This window comes from Amborella trichopoda, chromosome 5 (genome assembly GCF_054954075.1).
Source record: "Amborella trichopoda isolate Santa Cruz 75 chromosome 5, AtrichopodaSantaCruz75HAP2 v2.0, whole genome shotgun sequence".
NCBI classification, from domain to species: Eukaryota; Viridiplantae; Streptophyta; class Magnoliopsida; order Amborellales; family Amborellaceae; genus Amborella; species Amborella trichopoda.
In genome coordinates this window covers 38,371,427-38,392,302 of record NC_142340.1, presented here as the reverse complement: position 1 = coordinate 38,392,302, position 20,876 = coordinate 38,371,427, and the positions used below count along the sequence as shown (strand labels likewise).

Genomic DNA, 20,876 nt, shown 5'->3' with positions numbered 1-20,876 from the left:
ATGCATCTCAAAAATCATCGGATAATGTTGTTTTAATGTTGAAAAAACCATCGAATTGATCACCTCAACATCATGATGTATGAATATGAAAGAAATTTCTTTTTGAGTCCCTGAAATAGTGCATCTTGAAACACATTATCTAGACCGTCTATTTTCAAGATTTTCATATGTTTATAGATCCACTTGATTTTAATGATTTTTTGAGTTTAAAATTTTAGAATTAGATATAAAAATAGGTTTTGAGATAATCCTAAAAACATTTACACCAAAATTACATGTAATGATAAATTTGGAGGTGCGCCTTGATTGGATTGTTTAAGGTTGCCACCTTTTGGAAACCACACCATTTATCTTTTGCGTAAGGAGGTCATAGTTACTTTTAACTGTTAGATTTGAAATCGTTCAAAGTTGGAAGAAATTTTTTTCAAACTCTGTGAGATACTTAAGCCGTCTGATTTGACATTTAATGGTTAAGATTAGTCCGGACCCCTTATCCCAAAGATAGATGGTCTTACATCATTCAATTCCTTCCATAATCAATAGGACTACATAAATACTTTCTTATATAAACTTGGGGATTGATGGGTGGTTGTGTAAACTACTATGTTCGTACGGTATACTATTTGGAAACTTTTGGTATGGTGTACAATTTGAAAACTTGCTTCTTAGAGCACATTTGACTTTGTTTAGGTTGTGCATGTAATCCAAAGTGATTCAGAGTACAAGTAATGAGACCGCTCTCTCTCTTTCTCCCAAAGTTTAATATCCAGAGGTCGAGAGAGCATAGACTACTGTTTGGGAAGGAGTGAAATGGCGGTGAGTTCGAAGAACTTACATTAGGTTACTCTCTAAAAATTTTTACTTTATCTTTTTCTGGTTCATTTGAAAGAAGAAGTTGTGGTAGGATGGTGTTGTTTCTTTAGATGCATTGTGTCTGCAAATTTACCACATCTCACATTACTTGTGTTTTTTTTTTCAATATGCAGTTTGATTAAGAGTTTGAGCTCCATGATAGCATCTCTCTCTCTCTCTTATTCTGAAAATATAATATGATTAAGACTTGGATCTCCATCATAGCATCTCTCTCTCTCTCACATATTAAATGTGTTTTTTTGAACTTTTTTTTTGATTAAGGGTAAGAGGTGTATGATGGCACCCCTCTCTCTCTCTGCTAAAGAGATGGAAATTGAATTTTTTCAAAAAAAATACTCCCCAATATTTGGTTTGTCCCAGTGAATTAATGTTAAATTAATTTCCCTGAAGGTTATCCTTTTGCAGGGCATTTTCGCAATTTTATTACTATTCCTGGGCAGTTCTACACCGGGTCGGGCTCGAACTTTGTATGGACTGGATCATGGGCCGTCAAATTTCGACGTTGTCCGTTTCGGAGCAGTTGGCAATGGCAAAAGAGACGATTCAAAGGTAAAAGCTTTTACGGCACATTGTTATGTGAAAATTCTTCTGTAAAAGTATTTTTATATTTTTCGCACTAATTGGTCCCAACATATTTTGTAGATCGATGGACAGCCGAAAAAATTCTCACACCTAATCATATAAGAGAATCTTTTCATTCCATGAAAATATTTTCTCTCGTATTAAACATGCCTCAAGAGTGAAAATATAACATAATATCTTTCTTCATTCTGTTCCATTTAACCATTTTAGAGAGAGAGAGAGAGGGGAAAGGAGTTATGTGATGATTATTCTTTGCTGATGTTTGCAGGCATTCTTGAAAGCATGGGAAAGTGTATGCCAAAGTACAAAGCCCCCCACCATGACTATTCCTGCAGGGAAAACCTTTCTCCTTAATCCAACTACGTTTAGAGGCCCGTGCAAGTCTCCTGCTATCAATATCCAGGTACATGAACAAACCCAGAGAGAGAGAGAGAGAGTATAAGGTCAGATTTAGAAAATATCCACTATTAGTTTTACTTTCCAAAAGTTTATGCCAAAGCATTAGAGTTGTTACGCATTTGCAGTTTATAGAAAGTTGTTGTTTGATACTCTATCTTTAAGACGTAAAATTTGCTAGAAGATCAGGTAATTGCCATATTATAAAGTTTTCAAAAAAGGAAAACTGCTCATAAATGAAATTTCGAAGTATTAATTCAAATATATTAGATCTACAACATGCTTTTTAATTTTTATATTAAAGACCATAAAATTTATTTAAGATACGTTATAATTTTTCATTTCAAAATTATAAAAATAAATAGCTGGTAAGGACCATAGAAGCATAGATTCCTAACCACAAAAGGATAGATAGGGTTGGGTCGTGGTGGTAGCATCCCTATACTTAGTTACCGTGTTGTGGTTTCTAATCCTATTTTTACAGCACATTGACACCTTAAAATAAGCTAACTCCATAAATATACATGAAAAAATAGGAAGGGGTTAGTCTTCCCTATTGAATTACCCAAAAAAAAAAATGTATTAAAAAGTAAAAATACTATCCAGTTTTGTTTTGAGAATATGTGGTTTTGATAAGGTGGCAATCCTATCTAGTTTTGTTGGATGGTGTTGATTGGGCATATCATTTCATGACCCGTCTTTCAAGACATTATAATATCTAAACCGTCAAAATAAATATAAGATCTAAACCGTCAAAATAAATAAGACAGCATAGATTAGTGCAACCTTACTTAAATCTTTTCCTTTATTTTGTCCCGATAAGTAAGAATCCATTTAGCTGCACATGGTAAAACAACGTTTAAAAGCCACCTGTCATACATACTCCTTGGGAATATCGTATAGGTACAGTATAGATACGGTTATTGATATAAATATAGATAGGATAAAAATTGACCTTCAAATTTCTCGACACTATTTGAAGTTGGGCTCTAATTTGATTGTTTAGAGCCTCGACTCTCTACAAACCGCACCTTTTTCTATATTCTATTGCGATTTATCACATGAAAATTGCCACTCATTCTTTTTCTTGTATTTTCTGCATTAAACTGATTAGGGAAACTAAATAATGCTCTCTCTCTCTATCTATAAACAAATGCTGCGTTCATTTCTTCATGCCAAAACTGAGCATTTTTTTTGTCTCCCATGTCCTTGGGGTATCTCTTTCTATCGTCTTCGATGCTTAATCTCTCACTTCCAATATTTCCTCTGTAAATACCCCAAATTATTACCTTCTCCAATATTTTCCTAGACGAGGAAAAATCAAACGTAGGATTTTCTAAGATCAAAATCTTGTCCTTTTTTTTTCTTTGAAAGAAAAATAATCATAAGTTGAATCAAAGATGGTCCCATAGGACAAAATGCCTAATTTAGTTAAACAGGATCTCAATACACGGGCTGTTTTCAGGGTGAGGCCCTAAACAATCAAATTAAAGCGTATCTTAAAAATTCACTACAAGGGATTGTTTCGATGTGAAAAACTCTCAACTCGATCATGTCGATCTCAAGATATATAGACATGAGAAAACATAGATTTCAAGTCTTGGAAACTATGCATCTTATAATGTGCTCGATCTACATTATTTTTGAATCGTTAAAATTTCTAATTAAAAATAAGAATACATTTTCAGGCCATCATAAATATTTTTAAAACTAAAATAACATATTTCAGTACCATTTGAAGGTGTGCCTTACTTTGATTATTTATGGCCTCGGCCTTATACAAACCACACCCTTTTCTAAATTATTAATTAAATGGAGCGAGTGAGGAAAATAAGAGAGACTTAAGAGTTTATATGCCTATTAGAGAAAGAGAGAAGGAAAAATTTAAACATGTGTTGGGAGTGGGGGCGGGGAATTGGTGGTTATGGGGGCAGGTTCCCCAGCATAATGTTTTAGTCTCTATTCTCTCGGTTAACACTTTCCACAATCACGACAAGCATTGTGCACTTACACATCATACGATTTGTATTATTTCCCCCAAAGCACGCACACACCAAGTACATAAATGCATTTAGTACGCAGTCTTGTTTGCGCAGAAAAAAAAAAAAAATTTGAAACTTGTTTGTTGTAGGTTTCAGGGAATATATTAGCTCCAAGTTCAATCTCCTCATGGGGCAATGACAAGGAACATTGGATCCATTTCAAGTGTGTGGATGGCCTCAGCATTCAAGGAAGTGGGACAATAGATGGTCAAGGACATGCATGGTGGCCCATCAAGAGTGCTCAAGAGACCCATGTAATTTCACTAACACCCTAATTATACAATTCATCATCACACACATGTGAAACTCAAGATTCTTGCATCAATAAATCACATCCAGCAATTTTGTCTTCCCTTCTTTTGTACACATAAAGAGTCATAACCAGGTGCTGGTCACGCCTAAGTAGGGTCTCGGGAGGGGTGGGTTGGAAACGGGCCTAACTTTTGGCTTAAACACAAAGTGGCTTCTCTTAGGACTCGAACTTACGCTCTTATGTTGGCTACCCACCCAAGCCTTTTACTGTCGTACCAAGTGACGGCCATTACTTCTTTGGCACACATGTGTTAGCACTATCCTATGGGCAAACTTTCTATGCTTCCTCTACAGCATAGCAGTTCTATCCTTCCCCTTATGCAACCCTCCATTCTAAATGGAGGGCTAAGATTGCCCCAATCATAATGTCGTGTCTCTACACTATTTTATTTTTAATTTTTTTTTTCATAAACTATTTTGACACAAAATATTGAAAATTCCTCTATTAAACTTGCACTACAGAAAAATATAAAAAAAATATTTTCAATGAAATAAAATGACCAAAATACCTCTGATATTTTCAAGGGGTCTTTTGAGCATTACATTTTATCGAAAAATTGTTTTTAATATTTTTTATAGGTGCGCCCCCAGGAGAAGATGACACGTACCAAATTTCATATTCATACAATTTGTATAAAAAAAACTAAATATAAAATACTTTGAGATGTCGGATCTAATATCAAACGGTGAGTGGCTCTCTTGATCAAAATTGGACGGCTGCATGATAGGGAAAGGATAGAACTTCTATATTATAGGAGAAACATAGAAACCTTTTCCTTATCCTATTGCTGATAGAGTTTATTTAGGGCAGGTTTGGTACCTTGGAAATCTCTCTCTCCACATATTTCTACTTAGGCCATGTCCATGTTTGGTTAGTGGGACATCCGTAAATCTTTATGGTGCACCACCGCTATACAAAATTTGGGAAATCTCGGCTCTTTCATGGGAAAGTGGCTTCATACTCCAGGAGCTGTGAAGCTAATTTCTCGGCATTCTCTCTTGTTGAGGGAGATTTCCAATGGAAAAAACTACCCCTTGTTGTGCTGCGATTTTGGTTTCAAATGGTTTGCTAGAAGGAATGCCTTTCCTATTTTTTGATCAACCATTTGAAACCGAATTTTCTAGCATGGAATAATTGCTCTTTTGAATATGCACAATAGTATCATCATGTTATTGTAATTGTTTTTGTTATTATATAAGTAGAATCGTAGTTTCAAATGGGTACGAAACCACGATCATCAAGGAAGATCTGGGGAAAAATCAATTACATATTTTATTTTTATTTTTAGTATAAGAAATGATGGTTTCACCACTTGCAATTAAATTGACTGTTTAAATTTTTAAAGTTGCCATCTATTATGAGTTTCTCTTGATAACAATACTATTATTATTCTTCTGTTTAGCATTGAGTACCATGTTTCTTATCTCATTTGTGGTCTCTCTCTTTCTCTGCAGGATAGTTTCAAGACGGTACCCACGGTAAGTGGTGTCTCTTTTTCTCTGCAGGATGATTTCGGGACGGCACCCACGGTTAGTGTCTCTCTTTATTACTTTTCAAACGATAACACGATTCCGGAACATTGCATAAACCATTCGAGCGATCCATAATTTTGGATTCTCAGACTAGAGTTTTGAAGGACCGAGTTTTCGGGTATCAGCCTTTTCTAATTGGTATTGTAAAAATTTACAAGCATAATGATACTTGATAATCACATATAAAGAGAGTGGTTTTATTCTTAAGCAGCATAAGTGGGTTTGTAACTAGAACATAATTTATAACTGGGTTTGTAACTAGAGCATAATTTATAAATGGAAAATTGTTTCATGCGGGCTGGACCTCATTTCTATATATGCGATCCAGAACGTGTAAAGCATACGTCTTAAAGATGGATGCAAGTAGGTTTTCCATCTAAGAATAATGGAAAATAACGGCCCGAATGTTTTCTTACTAAAATTATTATTTTTAGTTTTAAAATTTATTTATTCTTTCATATTCACGATCTTCATGTTAGAGATATCATGTCCTTAAAAATTAAGTCTTAAAATCTATCTCAAAAATAGATTTATTAAGAGGCCGCATTTCTACATATTCGGGCTTGGCCGCATAGAGACTGGGTTCTTTATAAATTTATGCAACAAGCACTTTCTAGGTTCGAGTTGTATTGAAATGAAAAGTTTTAGGACACTATAACATATCATGTTGGTGTCCCTCTTGGTACTTTTATTTTTGGCTTGTTTTCTAAATTACTATTAAATATTAATATGATACATGTATTAAGATACATTGTGAAAATTATCTGAGCAAACTAATATGGCTTTGTGCAGGCATTGAGCTTCGATGTGTGCACCAATCTAAAACTGAGGGATTTGCACATTGTTAATAGCCAGCAAAGACATATCGCAATACATAATTCTAATACTGTTTACATAGGGGGTCTCCATATTAATTCTCCAGAAGATAGCCCCAACTCTGATGGCATACATATCCAAAGCTCGCAACATGTCAATGTCGAGAACAGTTTCATTGCCACTGGTATCACTCGCTCTCATAGAAACAGAAAAATTAAAAAAGAACAGAAGTTTTTGTTTTGGTGACACTTTGATTGTCGTTTTTTTTTTTTTAGTTCATGTCATTCAATGAACTTTGTTTCCTTCCATTGCTTCGATTCATTGTTCAAAATCGGTGCATTAGTTACTATCAGTGTCCTAAGAAGCGCTTTGGGCTAGGACCGCACAACTAGCCCGGGGTGAGTTATTCGAGCGTGGACTCGCCCGAGTTCTTTACTAGCTAAAGCATTTAAAGAAAGAGCTGGTGGAGAGAGTGTTGTAGGCCATTTAATGAGTTATGTGGCCTCGGAGGGAGAGAAAAATTGGCCTTTGTGTACCTGCATCCCCACGATGGGGGCAAGATTTATGGCCCGTACAAGCTAGCCCATTACCATGGCCTCAACTTGCTAGCGCACATGGGTAACTACATCATCAAGCCTTTCTAAAATAATTACGATCCTCATGCTTATTATGGAAACCTATGTGGTGATAATGTGTACAATATCCTACCATATTTGGGTAATTTTTGTTATATAACACCCATGTAGTTATACATAAGGGGTTGTAACAGTCATACATAATAGTTGGAATTCTTATGCTTGTTGACCTATTTGTATTGTCACTCCTACAGGGATTTGTATATATATAGGAAAAATCACCCCGTGATTTGCTTAGAGTGAGAAAGATATGTACATTTTCTTTATCTAGTGCTTGGATATTGCTTTCTCTCTCTTCGCTCTCACTCTTAACATGATATCAGATCAGGGCTTGACACCCTAGGATATCTATTTTACTTCTGGTGACCCTAGAACGATGACTTTTCTTCCTTCTTGTAATTAAAGCCGTAGATATCAACATCCTTGTATTTCTAGAAAGATCATCTCACTTTTCTTTACCAATAAGTCCCAAACACCTTCCTTTTAGTAGCAACCTCATATTTCTAGCAACATCATATTTCCTGCAACCTTATATTTTTAGTAACTTTATATTTCCAGCAACCTCACTTTTGGAACTAAAGAATTAGTACCTTGGAAAAAAGACTTATGGTTTCTAGTTTGAGAAAGAACGAAATTGTCAGAAATTGAGAACAGTTTTTCCTTGCAAGTAGTCAATTTGTACCACCTAGGATTGATGATCCCTACATGTAAACTAGATGAGACAAACTATTTAGAATGGTCCCAATCTACGAAAGTGTTCAAAGGAAGCCAGAGAAAATTGGGTTAAAAGCATAGGAAAAATGAAAGAGCTGCCCAGCAAATGATCCAACCCATGATGAATGGGAAAGTGAGAATCTGACAGAAATGTCATGATTCATTTATTCCATGTTGCCAAATATTGGTAGAGGGCTATTGATTCTTAAGACTGCAAAGGATATATGGAAGGTAGTAGCTAATACATACTCGCAACGAGATGATATGGTAAGGACTTATTAATGACATGGTAAACTAATAATGACTTTGGAACAAGAGGAAATGACTGTGGAAGAGTACTTTGGGATACTGTTAGGATTGAGATTAAAGAGAGAGATAAAGAGTAATATTCTAGCATAAGATGAAGTAAATACATATACTTTTCACACTCTACAAATCGTAGGGCAATGTGCCCTATATATTTACATATTTCTATTGGGGTTACAATACTGGTAGGTCAACATGCAAAAGAATTATAACCATAGTAGAAGTTACAAAACCTATTATAGGAGGTTCTAATGGGCGTGAGGCCCATTATTCATAGGAGTTTCATGTTTTAATGGGTATGAGCACATAGTATCATAATAACCACTACATGTGGCTCCATTATGCATACGAGTTAAAACCTTTACACATGTTGTAATGGCAATGAGACAATATCAATTGCTTCACTCCCCCCCCGTAAAGCTGGAATATATCTATCATAGATGCCCAACTTATCCAAAGTGTCCTTTAGTTGAACTCGATTACAGGCCATGGTAAATGTGTATGTCAATTGATATTTAGAGTGAACACATGGTGGACATATTATCTTTGAAGTGACCATTTATCTGACAAAGTGGCAGTCAACCTCAATATGTTTGGTTCTTTCATAAAATACAAGATTTGTGGCAATACAAATTGCCACTTGATTATCACAATGTAAAGGAGTAGCAGTTGATACATTACCACGCATCTGTTGAAGAAAAGAATAGAGCAAAATTGTTTCACATGTAGAACTTGTCATTGTTCAATATTCAGCTTATGTTGAATATCGAGTTACAACACTTTGCTTCTTACTCTTCTAGGTGACTAAATTACCACCCATTGTTATAAAGTAGCCATTGGTAGATTGTTGATCAAGAGAACACTCGACTCAATCCGCATTGCGAAAACCTTGCATATCAAGATGACCATGATTGACATAAAGTAACCCTCTCCCTGGAGCAGATTTTAAATATTGTAATAAATAGCCTCCGAGTGATGGGAGCTTGGTGCATGCATAAATTAACTTGCCATGCTTAAAACATATGAAATGTAAATAAATAAATCTACCCACTAGTCTATGATATACACCAAAGTTACTGAGAGGCTCTGACTATTGATCATACAATTTGTGATTAACTTTTATAGGAGATTTTTTTGGTTTCTCTCCAGGCATTCCTCTGCCATTGGGGAGATCAACGGTACACTTCCTTTGACACAAAAAAATTCCTCATTTAAACTTAGCCACATCTACGCCAAAGAAGTATTTCAATGGACCAAGATCCTTGATGTAAAAAATACCCCCTAAGAACTTTTTCACTTTCAAATTTCGTGTGATCATATACTATCAATATTATGTAGAGCCAGATTCTCTTTTTAACATATACAAAATGATTATAAACAATCGTTTGAAGTCCAAATTGACATATTGCCATACTAAAGTTTCCAAACCAAGACCCAGGTGATTGTTTCAATCATATATAGCTTTCCTCAACTTGCAATCCTTCCCTTTCCCCCTTTGAGGATAAAACCCAGGTGGTAACTCATATATACTTCCTCTTGTAGATCTCCATGGAGAAAAATATTATTCACGTTAAGTTGGTGTAGTGGCCATTTCTTAATTGTGGAAATAGGTGATCTGCACTGATCTCAAATTTGCCATAGGAGAAAAAGTCTCCTTATAATCAACCCTACATAACCATGTAAACCCCTGGCAATCAAACAAGCTTTGAATTTCTTAGTCGAGCCATCTGGTTTGTGCGATAGGGTGTACAACCATATGCATCCTACCTCATGTCCTGTTGGCCGATCAATTACATCCCAAGTTTGTTACTTCTCTAAGGAAATCATTTTCCCAACCAAGACTGCTTTCCGTTGTACATGAGCCAATGCATCTGCAATTTCAGTGGGAATAGAAACATATGAAGTAGAGCAAAGGTATGCATGCAAAGAAGTTGAAAGTGAAGCATAAGAAACAAACATACTGATCAATTGAGAAGTACAAGCCCTTTTTTCCTTTCTTACGTAAATAAATAAATTGAATTCATAAGATATAATAAGGGCAGGGGGATAAGAAGTACCTGACGAGTCAACGAGTTGGGATTGATCTTTATGTTAGACTTTCCATTGTTCTTTTTTTTGGGTGTTCAACTATTTGTTAGTAGATTCCATAAGTTCAATGGTTGTTTTACTAGAACTATCTGTGATCATTGTAAGAGGGATATGATTTTTGGGTGGCATATTGGATATCAAATTTCTTTGGATAGAAAAATTGGATATATTATCAAAGGATGTAACATCTTTTGAAATATATTTCGTTTTAGTTTTGAACAACACCAATTGTATCCTTTATGAGAGTTTGAGTATCCCAAAAACATGCATCTGGTAGGTTGAGGTACGAATTTAATCCTAGCCGGCCCTAGTGTGAGCACAAAGCAAACATAACAAACAACAATTCGTAGATGAGAAAACAAACAAATTGTTTGGTGGAGAAGTTTTAAAGAATAAGTGCCATCAAGAACATGTGTAGGCATTCTATTGATCATACATGCAATGGTAAGAACTGCGTCGTCCCAATATGTCTTAGGAACCTCCATTATTAGTACTTCTAACAAGTGTCTATTTTGTCGTAGATCATAGGTTAGTGGGTAGACTTATTTATTTGATAGTTATACACCCAAACATTGCATATGCTATAAAGTTGGCAAGTCAGTTTATTCAAGCACAAGGCTCCCATCACTTGGAGGTTGCTTACCACAGTTTAAAATATTTGAAAACTGCCCAAGGAGAGGGCTTCTTTACACCAGTCACTGTCACCTTGATTTATAAGGATTCTACGATGCAGATTGGGCTGGGTGTTCTCTTGATCGACAATCTACAAATGGCTACTTATGTCAGTGGATGGGAATTTTTTAGTCACTTAAAAGAGTAAGAAGCTAAGTGTTGTAGCTTGATCTTCAGCAGACGCTGAGTAGCAAGCAATGACATATGCCACATATTAAATAATTTGGCTCCATTCTCTTATTCAAGAGATGAGTGTTAATGTATCAACTCTTATTCCTCTACAATGTGATAATTAAGGGGCAGTTTTTATTGCTTGAAATCCTCTATGTCGTGAAACAACTAAGTATATTAAAGGCAAACTCTCACATCGTCGGAGAAAGGGTCTCTTCATACACATTATGTACTCCATTTGATTGATATGAGAATCAATTAGTAGCCTTACAAAGGATCTAATTGCGATTGACTAAGGGATAGTTGGGACAAGCTGGGCATTTATGATATATATGCTACCTTGAGGGGGAATGTAGCTACCGTTATGAGACCCATACCAATTAAAGAAATCTACAATAATTACTGGCATGATGCTCATTCTAAAAACCTATATGTGGTGATAATGTGTACAATATTCTACCATTGTTGGCTGATTTTTCTTGCTATAACAATAATGCATAATAAGCTGCAACAACCATGTAACAATCATGCATAACGTTGTAACTCCTATGCATATTGACCTACCCGTATGGTAACGCATATAGGGATCTGTGTACATAGGGCCCATTGCCCTATGATTTGTATAGATTGAAAACGACATCTGTATTTTCTTTATCTTGTGCTTGAATATTCCTTTCTCTCTCTTCTCTCACAATCCAAATAATGGTGAATCTATTTAGAAAGTGTCTTTCATCAAATCACTACACATTGCATTTAAATGAAAAATCAAGTTTTCTCGAGTTTTGTAGAAATTGAAGAGAACTTGAACACTTGGCAATTGCCATGGAATTGTTCTGTTCCTAATGTTTCCATCTAAAAGTTCGAGATAAGTTCACATTAAAAAAGGATCAGAGAGGTGTTCACACGTGAGTTCGTAAAATGGGAAACCAACTAAGACCTTACACCTACAAGGTATCTTTATTTTTGAGGGGGACCTACAAGGTATTTTCTTGAAAAAATAGTCAACTTATCCTTTACTACCATATGCATTTCTTTTGCTGGATGAGTTTCACCAAGTGTAACATGGAGAATACTATTATACATGTTGTGCAACGGTGTGAGAGTTATTTCATGTAGGGGGACATCTAGATTGGCATTTGAACTAAATTTACGAGATCAGTAGGTCTGCCATGTTTTAGATATGAAGTAAAATGTTCATTATCTTCTTGAGTTCTGATATGTTGTGTGAGATCAGGATTTGGATGATTTCCCTTCAAATTTATATATACTCCTCGAGAAAGGGAAAATGAATTTCTTGACATTCCTATCCGTTTTACTCTGTTATATTCATGGCAATTTCTTTGTAGGTGACGATTGCATTTCCATTGGTGATGGCACGTATGATGTAAATGCATCCAAAATCACTTGTGGCCCGGGTCACGGCATCAGGTAGTTCTCCCATTTCAATATAACACCGCTTCGACTACATATAGGTTTTGGGCTCCTGCACTGTGCTCTGCGGTTAGGGTTTCAAAATCACAATTAGAACTACGGCTTCAATTGCACCCGTAGTCCAAGCTACCATGCCATTGTTGTGTTGTGCTCGAATAAGAAAATTAGTTAGGAGCCTCCCCAGTGCAACATGTTTCTCTTTCCATTTAAAAATCGGCGTGATTCTTTTATGCAGCGTCGGAAGTCTCGGTAAAGATGGGAGTCGTTCAACTGCAGAAATGATACATGTTAAGGATTCTTTCTTTATTGGAACTAAAAATGGGGCTCGGATTAAGACATGGCAGGTAACTCATGCTTTGCTACTCTTAAACGTTATGATTAGGGAGTGGTAGGTTTAGTTTGGTAAATTTCGTTTAGTATTATTACTTTATTGGTAGTTCAGAATGGGATCCTCTACCAGTAAAACTAAAGAAAGCCACAACATTTGTTCACTGTTAGTTAGCTGATTGTCCACCACTTTCAGAAATCCACCATCATCTCTCATAAACCCACACTTTTCTCGACAATTAGTGTTACAGAACTCACCTTAGCCAAGAACTCAAGAAAGTACAATTACACAGGTCATTTGGTGAGATACCTTTGTTTTGGCTGAGATCATCTTTAGGAATGATTTTGCTTCTTTTTACTAATTTGCTAATTTTCCTCAGTCTATTGTCCTAAAGACTCCATATTACCAAAATTTGATCAAAATTTGCCCTTATGGTATTTGAGATTCATAAATCTATTTCAAGGTTTTCGTTTTTAATGGCTTTCATTTAATTCCCTTTGAGTACCCCACAATTCTGCTTCTTGGATTAGCAAAAACATGAGGGCAAACATTCACATTTTTTTTGAATTTTTCATGCCTTGTTCACAAATTTCTCTAGAATTTTAATTGTGTTGAGTCTTTGTCCATCTACTCTTTCTCTAACCATTCAGGTTTCATGGCGTTGTGGACAACGAGATTCTCACATTGTTTTCTCTAGAAAAATTTCATCTCTCTCATTGTTTACAAATTATTTTCTTTCATTTTATTTGATGTTGCGAAGATTTGAAGTTCTGTCGATTGAGACAATCTATATATTGTTATGATTATGACCGAGATTTGTGTATAGTTGGGAAAAGACTGTGATGATGATAGTGATTATGATATTGCTATGAATATGCGTGTTTGAGTATATTGTATGGATTGTTTTGGTAGTTTCAGATCACATATATTTATAATTTCGGATGTGTCCTTGGGTACTTTAGCACCTGTGAATGCATGAAAAACTTCTTTGGTAAAATGAATGTGCGTGATAATTTATCTCTACAATGTGGAGCACTTTTCCTAAGGAAAATCATTGCCATATTTGTGGCATTCTTGTTAGTTTCTTTTCATATATTTGTACAATCATGCTTAGAAACTAATAACGCATGCAAACTTTCATAGGGCGGTTCTGGATTTGCCAGAAACATTATATTCGAAAATCTGATCTTCACAGATGTGGAAAACCCCATCATCATTGACCAGTATTACTGTCCAAACAAAGGTTGCAAGAATCAAGTATGCCTCGTTCTCTCTCTTCTATATCAAAATAGTATTTTTCTTTCTTTATGACATCATAATTTAGCTAATAGAAATGGAGAAGTTTTACATGTGGCACCACTCACAAATAAAACATATGAAACAACTATGCTCAAACGTTTGATTTTGAATGGATAGTTGAGCTAACTTCAAGCATCGGGGCTGACAATCAGCTAAGTAGTCAGCCCAATGTTGATTTTATAGGAGATTTTGTCGGTTTCTCTCCAAGCATTCCTTTGCCATTGGGGAGATCAAGGGTACACTTCCTTTGAGACAAAAAAATTCCTCATTTAAACTTAGCCACATCTACGCCAAAGAAGTGTTTCAATGGACCAAGATCCTTGATGTAAAAAATACCCCCTAAGAACTTTTTTGCTTTTCACATTTCGTGATCAATATTTCTTGTGAGCACAATATTAACCACATATACTATCAATATTATGGTACAGCCAGATTCTCTTTTTAACACATACAAAATGATTATAAACAATCGTTTGAAGTCCAAATTGACATATTGCATACTAAAGTTTTCAAACCAAGACCCAGGTGATTGTTGCAATCATATATAGCTTTCCTCAACTTGCAATCCTTCCCTTTCCCCCTTTGAGGATAAAACCCAGGTGGTAACTCATATACACTTCCTCTTGTAGATCTCCATGGAGAAAAATATTATTCACGTTAAGTTGGTGGAGTGGCCATTTCTTATTTGTGGCAATAGGTGAAAGTATCTGCACTGATTTCAAATTTGCCATAAGAGAAAAAGTCTCCTTATAATCAACCCTACATAACCATGTAAACCCTTGGCAATCAGACAAGCTTTGAATTTCTCAGTCGAGCCATCTGGTTTGTACGATAGGGTGTACAACCATATGCATCCTACCTCATGTCCCGTTGGCCGATCAATTACATCCCAAGTTTGTTACTTCTCTAAGGCAATCATTTCCCCAACCATGTTTGCTTTTCATTGTACATGAGCTAATGCATATGCAATTTCAGTGGGAATAGAAACATATGAAGTAGATCAAAGGTATGCATGCAAAGAAGTTGAAAGTGAAGCATAAGAAACAAACATACTGATCAATTGACAAGTACAAGCCTTTTTTTCCTTTCTTAAGGAAATAAATAAATTGAATTCATAAGATCTAATAAGGGCAGGAGGATAAGAAGTACTTGACGAGTCAACGAGTTGAGATTGATCTTTATGTTAGACTTTCCATTGTTCCTTTTTGTGGGTGTACATGTTCAGTTATTTCTTAGTAGATTCCATAAGTTCAATGGTTGTTTTACTAGAACTATCTATGATCATTGGAAGAGGGATATGATTTTTGGGTGGCATATTGGATATCAACATATTTTGGATAGAAAAATTGGATATATTCTCAAAGGATGTAACATCTTTTGAAATATATTTCATTTTAGTTTTGAACAACACCAATTGTATCCTTTCTGAGAGTTTGAGTATCCTAAAAACATGCATCTGGTAAGATTTAGTTTTTCTCTTTATTTGTTTGTAAAAAGATAGTCTGGCAGTTAGCCCCATTACTGAGGGGCCTTTTCATGAATAAAGATAATTTATTGTGTTAGTGCTTGATCGTTGGTTGGTTGGTTTGTTGCAAGGTTTTAAAAAGCACTGATTCGGATCCAAATCTCTCGATCTTTTAACACGTTTGATGTGGGACTAAACTTCCCCTAGTTTGTACCGTCTCAGCGCCTCTTTCAAGTTTTTTTCCTTTTTTTTTTTGAACATCTCATTCTTCAACCATGAAAACCTGAAAACCCAATTTAAGACTATAAAGCGATCTCTTGAGTAAGCAAACTTGATCTTCCTTTCCATGCACCATGAAGCCTTCAGGTTGTTCCATAAAGATTTGTTCCTTCAAATCACCATGAAAAGACGTTGTCTTCACGTCAAGTTGTTCTAGCTTCAAATCAAACATGGCTACTAAAACAAGTAATAGCCTTATTGAAGTGTGCTTGACAACCGGAGAGAATATTTCATTATAGTTCACTCCCTCCTTCTGAGCATAGCCCTTGCTACTAGCCTAGCTTTGAATCTCTCACATTCCTTTTCTGTTGCTGCCTCTTTCTTCCGAAAGATCCACTTGCACCCAAGCACTTTCCTTCCCTTGGGCCTCTTGACAAGCTCCCAAGGCTTGTTCTTTTTCAGAGACGTCATCTCCTCCATCATGGCTATCATCCATTTATCACATTGTGCATCACTTAGAGCATCTTTGATGGAGTCGATTTTCCCAGTACAAATAGTTAGAGCAAAAGCTACCATGTCCTAAAAGCCGTATCTCACAGGGGCTATGTGAACACGCTTAAACTGTAGGGTTCACCATGTGATTGTTGCCATTATGGTATGCTGCTAGATGATTTTTTCTCTTCTGGTGTTTCAGACTCTTCTAGCTCCACCTGGACTGTCGATCTTTCTCCTTCACTTTCATCTACTTGAACTTTTTCATCTTGGATGTAGATTGACTTCACCATGTGAGATTCATCAAACACAACATCCCTGCTAAGCACAACCTTATGTGAAATAGGATCCCAAAGCTTGGATCCCTTCACTCCCTTCTCAAAACCGAGAAAGATGCATTGCTTAGACTTAGAGTCTAATTTGGAACGTTTCCCACTTTGTACATAGACATGGGCTGGACATCCGAAGATACTCAGCATAGAGTAATCTATCGGCTTTCCTGTCCACATCTGCTCTAGAATTTTGCAATCAATCGCTGTAGTTGGTGACCTATTAGCGATGAAACATGCCAAGTTAACTGCTTCGGCCCAGAAATGTTTCGTCAAATCTGCATTCAATCTCATACTACGAGCTCTTTCCAAAAGAGTCCTGTTCATCCTCTCAGCCATACCAATTTGCTGAGGGGTTTCTGGTGTGGTAAAGTGACGTACAATCCCCTCTTCTTAACATAATTCTCTAGACTTGTACTCCCCAATATTATCTGATCTTAAGCATTTTAGTTTCTTTCCTGTCTTCCTTTCTACTTCTGCTTTCCATTGTTTAAACTTCATGAATGCTTCACTTTTGTGTTTCATGAAGTAGACCCAAACCTTTCTTGAGTAATCGTCGATGAAGGTAATGAAGCATTCTGGCCCACCCTTGGATTTGATTGGTGAAGTCCCCGATACATCAGTGTGTACATAGTTTAGTATATCCTTACTTGTATGAATTGCAGTTTTGAATCTAATCTTGCATTGTATACTAAAAACACAGTACTTACAAAAATCCAGTTTACAGGCTCTGATACCCTTCAACAATTTTCTTTTATGAAGTTCCATCATACCTTATTCGCTCATATTTCCTAAAGGCATATGCCACAGATTTGGGTCATCAGTGTTGGACTCAACATCTGTGGTTACAAAAGCTCTACCTGTAACTGTATTCCCTATCAACCTGTATAGGTTCCCAGTCATCTGACCTTTCATGACAACCATAGATCCCTTACTAACTTTGAAGACTCCACATATTGCTGTATACTTGCAACTATTCAAATCATGAGCCCCCAGAGAATTTAAGTTTTTCTTTAATTGTGGGACATGTCTCACATCTGCTAAGGTTCGTACTATCCCATAAAACGTCTTGATTTTGATAGTTCCTATTCCAATGGTCTTGCACACCGCATCGTTCCCCATTAGAACAGACCCACCACTATATGATTTGTAGGTTTCGAACCAGTTTCTATTTGGACACATTTGAAAAGAACAACCAGAATCTAAAATCCAAGAATTAGTAAATTGATTCTTACCTGAAGTTATAGAGAGAAGATCTTCATCATCTCTGTCAGAGCTATCGACCACACTAGCTTCATCAGATGTTTTTCCTAATTCTATCCTGTTCATATCCTCCTTTCTTTTCGGGCAGTCTCTCTTCATATGACATTCCTTTTTACAGTAATAGTAAATTTCCTCTTCGATTTTGACCGATTTCTACTTTCAGACTTCCTTTGATTTAATCTGCCCCTTTCATGACTCTCTTTGTGTTTTTCAAAGAAACCTTCTCCTTGATATTTAATACTGCTAGTCTTCTTCCTTATCTCGTTTGACATAAGAGTAGCAGTGCCTTCGTCCGTCTCAAGAGACTCCTTCCCGTACAATAGAGTCGTAACCAGGTGATTGTATGATGCTAGAAGAAGCCAACAGAAGCAGGGTCTTGTCTTCATTCTTGATTTTGACCTCAAGGCTTGCTAACTGGCTTATGATCTGGTTGAACTCGCTGAGATTTTCAAGCAGATCTTTGCCTTCTTCCATCTGAAGAGAATACAACTGCTTCTTCAAGAACAATTTATTCGTCAAAGATTTCATTATGTAGATACTGTCGAGTTTTGTCCAAACGTTCGGAGCAGTTTCGAGATCCGCCACATAACGTAAGGTATCATCTGAGAGATTCAGACGAATCGCACTTACTGTCTTTTCTTCTATCTCTTACTACTATTCATCGTCCATCTTTGCAAGTTTCTTCAATTTCCCTAGCAAAGCCTTAGCCAGACCTTGCTATATCAAAAGATCCTTCATCCTTCGTCACCAAAGGGTGAAATTGTTCTTTCCATTGAACCTCTCAATGTCATATTTGACGTTTGACCCCTTTCTTTTCATTGTGGTAGCAAACCCCAAAACACGGAATAACCTTGTAGGCTCTGATACCAATTTGTAGAAACGAAAAGCAATCCATGAAAAACAAGAAAGAAGAAACAAACACAAAAGAAAGAGACAATCAACCACAACGTAAAGATATACATGGTTCGGCAACGTGCCTACGTCCACGGGAGATTAGAGCTTCTTTACTGGCAATGGAGAATAGGGTTACAATACTCTCTCTTCCTCACGCCTCTCTGTTTTTTTTTTTTTAATTACAAAGAGATCTGCGTTTTTCTCTTAACCCTAAACTTTTGTAGGAGCCCCCAATCGTAACGATATATATCGAGTCCCAGATAGATGGTACAAATTACCAAAATACTCTTGGACATATATATATATATATATATATATATATCAAGTCCCAGATATATCGAATCCCATGTATAGATATATCCGAATCTTAGCAGATATATTTCCTCAGAATACAAGACATCAATCCTCAACATTGCGACCCTCTGGCATAATGTTGCAAGTTAGTTTCTTAGTATTTAATCTTGAATAGACAACTTAGAGTATTTTATTTTTTAGTTTTACTCTTATGGATCATCTGCATGTATTGTTCTTGTGAAGGACTCCTTTCTTTAATTATTAAGAAGTCTATTTTCATATGTGCAGACATCAGCTGTTAAGGTGAGCGATGTCCAATTCATAGGGGTGCATGGAACATGTAAGAGTGAGGTGGCCGTCTCAATAGCATGCAGTGAGAGCATTGCTTGCACAAACATAGTGGTAAATGGCCTTGAAATAAGATCTAGTGAGCCCCAAGTTGCTATCACCACATATTGCCTCAATGCTCATGGAACTGCTCAGGGTAAATGTAATCTACCTGTTCCTTGCTTACACACAAAAAATATTGTTGGCCGCATAGGGAGTAAGAGATAAGAGAGTTGATTTTGGTGCAGATTACATTGCTCTTTATTTTGTTTGTAAAAGGATTGTGTAGCCCCATTATTGAGAGGCCTTTTCATGAATAAAGATAATTGATTGTGTTAGTTCTTTATCGTTGGTCGGTTGGTTTGCTGCAAGGTCTTAAAAATCACCGATTCGGATCGAAATCGTTCGATCTTTAAACACTTTTGATGTGGGACTAAACATCCCCTCGTTTGTAATGTCTCACAATAAAGCGCCTCTTTCAAGTTTTTTTCCTTTTTTTTTTTGAACTTCTCCTTCTTCAACCACGAAAACCCGAAAACCCAATTTAAACTATATGGTCTCTAATTAATAATGATTAAAAAAGTGAAAGTAGAGACCACGTAAGATTCTTTCAACGCTTTCTTTGAATATACACATAAAAGAGAAACCTTTAGGACCTTTGTTTTTTTTTTTTTATTCATAACTACAACTTCATGAAATTGAAATAAATTATCTTGTGATCTATTAGGAAAATATATTTAATTAGTTGTATACTATGCGTATCTTTCTGTCACCCTCCCTCATAAAACAATCTCTCTCTCTATACGAAACGCCTCTCTCTCTCTCTCTATTGCTCTCATGGCCAAAAGCAAAGCACATGGTTAGGTAGTGCGTTTCCCATGTGCAAAAACCAAGCGTTTTGAGTTTTCTCTATCATCAAGAATGACATCAACTTCTCTCTATCTACCTTGTTCATGTTTAATGCTTGAATAAATGTTTTGGCTTTGTGCATTTAGTTTTTTATGTGTTCGGAGTGCCATGATGCTTGATTCTTTTTTACATATTTGAGTTTTATTGGGAATACCTTCATGCTGGATTCTTTTTACTTATCTTGCTTTTTTTATTAATGGTTAGTTTTTCAATGGTGGGGTTTATTAGTTACAACAGTCGGTATTAAATTAAAAATGTCACAAGAATCTATATTTTAGATTGATTTAGATGGCACAAGAAATAATGTGAATGTCGAATTGTGCCTTTAATGATTGTGAAATGAATGAAATGGACAATAAACACTTGGCATTAGACAGGTTTTCAATACCTACATATTTTTGGTAAATTAATGAAAAACCATAAGGCAACACCACCACTTTCATTTTTAAAAAAATATTAAAAATTAGATTTTTGAGAAAGTATAGT

At 36.0% G+C, this 20,876-nt stretch overlaps 1 protein-coding gene across 1 annotated transcript; it reads left to right on the top strand.

The window, feature by feature from the left end:
* The first annotated feature begins 1,510 nt into the window (after nt 1-1,510).
* Nucleotides 1,511-19,819, top strand: LOC18428457 (putative polygalacturonase At3g15720). Its single transcript, XM_020663740.2, has 8 exons — nt 1,511-1,858; nt 3,983-4,147; nt 5,661-5,735; nt 6,531-6,738; nt 12,487-12,568; nt 12,807-12,915; nt 14,043-14,156; nt 19,443-19,819. Exons 1-8 carry the CDS (start codon nt 1,775-1,777, stop codon nt 19,707-19,709), a joined length of 1,104 nt encoding a protein of 367 aa, XP_020519399.2. The 5' UTR covers nt 1,511-1,774; the 3' UTR covers nt 19,710-19,819.
* Nucleotides 19,820-20,876: the final 1,057 nt, after the last annotated feature.

Excerpts from the sequence above, each read along its gene's own strand:
- LOC18428457 (XM_020663740.2), top strand. The coding sequence starts at position 1,775 with ATGACTATTCCTGCAGGGAAAACCTTTCTCCTTAATCCAACTACGTTT. Across the intron at positions 6,739-12,486 it reads GAACAGTTTCATTGCCACTG|GTGACGATTGCATTTCCATT; the intron begins GTATCACTCGCT and ends ATTTCTTTGTAG. Across the intron at positions 14,157-19,442 it reads ACAAAGGTTGCAAGAATCAA|ACATCAGCTGTTAAGGTGAG; the intron begins GTATGCCTCGTT and ends TCATATGTGCAG.